Genomic DNA, 6,000 nt, shown 5'->3' with positions numbered 1-6,000 from the left:
AAAAACTGCCTCATTAACTCTCCTTCTCAAGGGTTTTCAGGATGTTTTTATCTTTTGTTTTGCATCATACTGTGCCAATTTTAATTTATTTTGGGGATGAGAAGCAGGTTTTTTTCACCTTAAGTGTTGAAGCAACCATTGCCCTTTCCATTTTTTGAAGGTTGTGTACTCTTGACATACCCAGAAAGCCAGTTTCATAAAATGGTGCTTTTCTGCTCCAAGTAGTTGAAGTTCACAGTGATACTCAATGTATGGAAGTTGTGATAGTCTCTAAATTCATGAAGTGTCACAAACTTTCTGTTTCTGTTCTGCTTTGCTCTCACTAGGAAAGCTGTAAGGCGGCCCAAGCTTTGTGCTGCAGCTGACGGCTGGATGATGTATCTCACTGGACACATTGTCCTTCCATGGTGCAGTGGGGGTATTTTCGGAAAATATGCCTGAATTAGCTTCAGGGTTCTGAGTATAAATTTCTCCTAGGCCAGTGGTAGCACTTGTATTGTAAAATCCTTTTTTTCCTGGGCTCACAGGAGGTCTCTGGGATCAGATACTCCGAGCTGAATAAGAGAAGAACTGAAGTGACCCACGAACGCAAGGCCAGCAGCGAGCGATGCTGACGGCGGTGAGGTGATGGTGATGCAGCAGGGAACACGGGGCACGTAACATTTTCCCAGCCTCTGTACGTCTTTGCCCTTCTCTCCGGTAAGCGGCTGTTGAAGGGGAATGGAGCTGCAGGGGGTTTCGGAGTGTCGGGACACGTTCGCAGGGTGACTAACGCGAGGGGGAAGGCGCGGAGGCTGAGCCACCAGCAGGTGGCAGCGGCCGCACGGCGATGAGCGGCTCCGGCTCCGGCTCCGGCTCCGGCTCCGGCTGCACCGCCCGCTCCACAGGGCGGCCGGGCCGGGGGCGCCGGGGGCTCCACCACCGCGCCAAAAGGGCAGATTTTTAAAAAAGACAGAAGAAAGAGAGCCACGATTATCACAGAGCCAGCACAGTGCAGGCAGAATTGCAAAGTCCCTAGCTGGTGAGTGGCGGAACTGAAAATCTTACTGGTGTTGCAGGAGATTTTAATTCTGTTACAGATGACAACTTTATGGCGTATTTTAATGCCTCTCTTTGGTGCCCTTTGCTTTATGAACAGCTAATTATATCTGTCTCCCAAGCAGCTAAACGAGCTTATGGATATCTCCTTTCCTGGCTGTGCTCTGGTTCGCTCAAAAATTGTTTACTTAACTGCTTCACATATTTGAGATAAGAATCAGAGCAGTTATTTTCAGTTCACGTTTAATGACCTGGACAGTGTGGCTACTGTTCCAGCAGCCCTGCGGGGCTGAACAGACACTTCTTTTGGGATGGGTGCCCAGCCCCCAGCCATAGGGTACAGATATTGTCCTAACATGCTGTTGTTTTGCCATATAGGCTTTACTGTTGTGGCTGTTCATTCAGGGAAGTTAAGAGGAACAGGAGTTACTGGAAAACAGCCTGTCACAGTTGGTTACATCCTTGTTCACTCATTTCCAGTCTCAGAATCAGCTCTACAAAGTGATCACATGGAGAGAGAAAAAGCAACAACATAAGCACCCCACACCTGTCTGTCTTAGGAGAAGAAAAAAAAGCACAGTACTGTGTTGTTGGTTTGCAGACTGTTCCACCATCAGCAGCAGGTAACCTGAATCTGGCAGACGAAACAAGCAGACTGAGCTGCCCAGTGCATCTCCTGAGGGTTCAGGAGGAGCAGACACAGCCTTTCTGCTGGCCTCTCCGCGGGTAAGCTTGGCATGTAAGGCCCTGCGGTGCTGCAGGGCTGCTTGGGGCAGAAGAGATGCCTGTACCATCATGTTTCAGTGTGGATATCCTCACCATTACCAGCCCTGCTAGCTTCTCAGACCAGGAGTGCTGAACCCTTGGGCTCACGAGAAATGATACCGCACCGGGGTGGACTTTTCCACGCTGCACTGGTTCATGGGGGTGGTGACTCTGACTCACAGCTCTACTCTCTCTTTGAATGCTGTGTTTAGTTTAGTTTTAATGCACTTATTCTACTGTGGTATTGTTTGCTTAAAAGGCAATTGGTTAATTTTTAAACCAACCTCTTCCCCTACTTGTACTGTGCAACACTTCACTCAAAGCTTTCTTAATTTGTCAGAGCAAGCAGGGCCAACAAAACTTAAAAGGAGACTTGTCTCATTTCCTCTTCTAATAGTGAATAAGAAATAAATAGTTCAAGACAGACGCATGCGGATGACATTTTAATGAAGGGCTGTTTTGCCCACAGAAGCACATCACTCCGCAGAGGTTTTCCCCCATTAGCTCACCGATGAGGTCATGTCTGCCCGTGTCCCAGGCTCACCCTCCAAGGGTTGATGTGTTGCTGTAGATGCAACCCCTGTATCAATTCATTTCCCATCTGGCAGCTTTGTGTTTCAGAAAACAGCTAACTCTGTTATGGAGCAATGCTTGTTGCAGTAGCTGAGCACCACGATACCATATCAAGGTGTACTGAACAGGTAAAAGAAGTGTTGCTGTTAAGACAAATTGTATTGTCTGCGTGAACACTGCCTTTATTATGGCTTTAATCCAAGTCCCTTTGATCAGTAAGAGTATATTTCTTTCATCAAAGTAATAATGTCACACAACAGTTACTCCAGTAACCCAGAAGGACACCATGTGAAAAGACATCCATTAATTCAGAAATGTAAATGACTTTGCATTACTTTATTAAATAGCCAATTCTAAAGAACAGTAAAAAATATGAAAACATGCATCATTTGGTGTTCTTAAAAAACATTTGTCCAAAATAAAGACTGTTAGAAAAATTAAATGAGTTTAGCCCCAATATACCTTCTGCTCTCCACCTAAAAGACATTTATTTGATAGTTATAAATACTGTTCCATCTCCTTTAGCAAAGTTTAACAATGTATACATTAGTATTTCTATTACAGTTTTTTTTTCACATTTCTTCTGTAAACAAAATCAATTTAAAAAAATACTTGTTAGCAAGCTTAAGGAACTACTGCTTTCCTGTACAGTAAATACAAAAAGGAAGATCCTGGATTTTCCTGCCATTCTAATGAGCACTCAGTTTACTGAAACATTAAAGATTTCAATTAGTATAAAAATATAACCAGAGAAGAAATGTCTGAGAAGATTCAGTATTTGAGTGAGTCTTAGTTAATAGGCAAATAAAATGCTATTCACTTCCAAGTCTGAAGATCACTTTTGAACAGCTTCTGCTCGCTGAGATCAAAGTATCACCGTGCTGTACACAAACGCACTGGTCATCTGCCTGAAAAATTCACTTCTTATTAAAAATGTTTTAACATTTAGCTGAACTCAAAAGCAGTGCTAAGAGATGGTCGTACATGTTCTATGTACATACGCAGCTGACTGACGCGCCACACCAGTGGGCACCTGCTCTTTGTGGGGGCACTTAGTTCTCACAATGTCTGTACAATTAGGAAAAATACTGTTGTATTTAGCAAGAGACTGACTTGTGTGCTGTGGCAGAGCTACCAAGCAAGATCACAGACTTGTTCCTTTTCCCCACTGGAACAGAAATAACTGGCTTTGTCCCTGGAGAGTTCGAGGCGGAGCAGTGGGCTATTTGGGAAGCCTTGTTACTAGAAATGCTGAAAGTATCTTACAGACAGGAATTAATTTTCTCTAAAGCAGTATTGTTACACATTTATCATTTTAATCTAAAATTAAAAGGTCATTTTTTTTCTCTTGCATAAATCTGGCCTCCAATTAAGAATAGGTGTTGCATCTAAAATAACAGTATATATAATCAGATTTCTTGCACAGACATGGCCTTGACGCAGATGATTGCTGGCCTGCATGTGCCATCACCTGCCATTCCTCTGCTCCACAAACCTTAAGTCAAAACTCTTCTGAACTATGCAGAGAACTCTAAAGCTGTTTGTTTTGGTTTTTTTCACATAGTACATTTGTACATGAATGAATCTTTCCAGTTGTTTTGCTTGGATTCCTGCAAACAGAGGAAAACAGGACACAAAATCTGACCAGGCAGCAGGTACCCAGTGATCCAGCCTCCCATCACTAAGGAAGAATCTATTTGAGCACTAAGTACTGTCCAAAGAGCAACAGACAGAGCAAAAATAAAAGGAGACTCAGTGGAGGGAAAGGTAATGCTCCATCTCACAGCCACTCAGAACCTCCAGGATGGATTTGTCCTGGGTTTAAGTTATATGAACTTAACCAATGAAACGACTGCTTCCCTCACTTTTTGGAATGAAAGCGATGCTACATGATCGGTTAGATGCTGTCAGATTGTTACAGGCTAGTATCGAAACAACCCTGTAACAAGCTACATTTAAATAAAAATCCTCAGTTGAGAAGTTTTGTATAAAAGAACAGAATTTCTGGAAACACAAGGGAAAACAGTAAGTACTGTCAGACACCACATACTGTAATTACTGGGCTTGGAGTAGACACTTCTATGTGGTAAACAGTATTTTCTCTGTAGAAAGACCCAACGTGCTGAGCAGACTGAGCTCTTTATAAGCAAGAAGCTGTTCTGCGCAAAGCAGAAGGAACGCAGGTGGGCTTCGAGTCACATCAGCTGCTGCTCTTACTCAGACGTGGCTTTTTTCCCTTTCCAGCTCTTTTGCCTTTGCTCGAGTTCAGCTTCAGTGAAGGCGGCTGGGCCCCAGTTTGTGATTAAGTGAGGATTCTTGGAGCCTGGAAGACAGGGTGCAACACTTGAGACAGGCATTTCTGACAGGGACCTGCCTAGCCAAGGAGGGAGAACACCTGGGATGCCTTAGTGTGGGAACCTGTCAGCTGCTGCATCTTTCTCTCCCAACGCCCCTCCTGCCCTCACATAGTTCTGCCTTAGTAAACCCCTCTTCTCCTTGCCTTCGGCAATGTCCGTGCAGGAAAGCGTTCTCCCCAGCACTGCATTACAAAGCCACTTTCCTCTGGGCTGGCACGCTGCTAAGTAAGCTAAGAAATTAAACTCTTCCTTAAAATCAAATAGTTTAGCTATCTTTACTTGATGGTTTTGGCAATTAGCATTTGTGCTGACTGCATTAAACACCCAAACCATGCAATGCTCAAGTTGACCCTTGCTTTGTTTAAAATTAATAATAATAATATTATTATTTAATTATTATAGTAGGGCCAGTAGAGGTCAAGACTTGAAAGTTACCTTCAGCAGTTCTCACAAATGTGTTATTTATAGGCTGCCATGAAACCAACAAGCTACAGGAAAACTCCAGGGAATCACTAGGTGATCTAAGTATATGAGACAGAATGAATATGCGTTTTTGCAACTTTTCTGTTGATAACAACTTACCTGGCTCTATTAGTCGAATCAGTCCCTCATGATGAGCTACTTTATCTTTCCAACTCTTGGTGTTATTAGCTGCTGTTTCCAACTTTTTCTTAACCTCCTGCAATAAGATACAGCCCACTTGAAGACATGAACTTTACTCTGTTTGTATATTAAAAACAAAGACAATTGGGGGGGGGGGTTATGCCTATTGTATTCAGCAATTCCTTTTGAGTAGTAAATGATGCTTCATATACAAAAAATCCTGAGATGTCAGATTAAAACAACCCCGGTCAAGTATTAGCCAAAAGCAATCTAATAGTGGTGTCAGATGTAAGACCAACATGGTAAGTTGTGAAGTGGCCCCAGCCCAGGCCCTTGCTTGCAGTCACTGCAGCATTTGTGTTGTGTGCCAGCCGAGACAGCTCACCAGCGTGTCCTTCACAGCGCCAACCCCAACGGCACAGCCAGCACAAACGCTCCCTACACACAAATCCAGCTGTGTTTGTTTCCCAACCGAAATACGCACAGGATCAACACCTCGCTAGCCCGAGAAAGTACGTGGCACTTGAGGCTCTGAACTCACTGGATTCTGACTCATTTTTTCCCTGAGCGCAGCTACTGGCCCTCAGCAGAGACACTCAGCAGAGCAGAGAGCAGAGCTGGCATTTGGGACACAAGGCGCATGAGAATCTGGGCTAACTCCTCG

General features: G+C 43.9%; 1 protein-coding gene across 2 annotated transcripts in view; it reads right to left on the bottom strand.

The window, feature by feature from the left end:
• Positions 1-4,581: 4,581 nt before the first annotated feature.
• The window catches only part of SWAP70 (switching B cell complex subunit SWAP70), a gene marked incomplete at its 5' end in the record, with an annotated part of 37,052 nt that continues 35,633 nt past the window's right edge, over positions 4,582-6,000 (bottom strand). For both annotated transcript variants that reach the window (XM_080345746.1, XM_080345747.1), the window contains 2 exons: positions 4,582-4,699; positions 5,316-5,412. In XM_080345746.1, the coding sequence (XP_080201872.1) occupies positions 4,590-4,699; positions 5,316-5,412 (207 nt within the window). In that variant the 3' untranslated portion in view covers positions 4,582-4,589. The remainder of the gene's footprint in view (positions 4,700-5,315; positions 5,413-6,000) is intronic.

The sequence above is a fragment of the Nesoenas mayeri genome (assembly GCF_963082525.1).
Source record: "Nesoenas mayeri genome assembly, chromosome: 5".
Taxonomy (NCBI): domain Eukaryota; kingdom Metazoa; phylum Chordata; class Aves; order Columbiformes; family Columbidae; genus Nesoenas; species Nesoenas mayeri.
The sequence above is the reverse complement of the archived record's forward strand: the minus strand, read 5'-3'. Positions and strand labels throughout refer to the sequence as shown.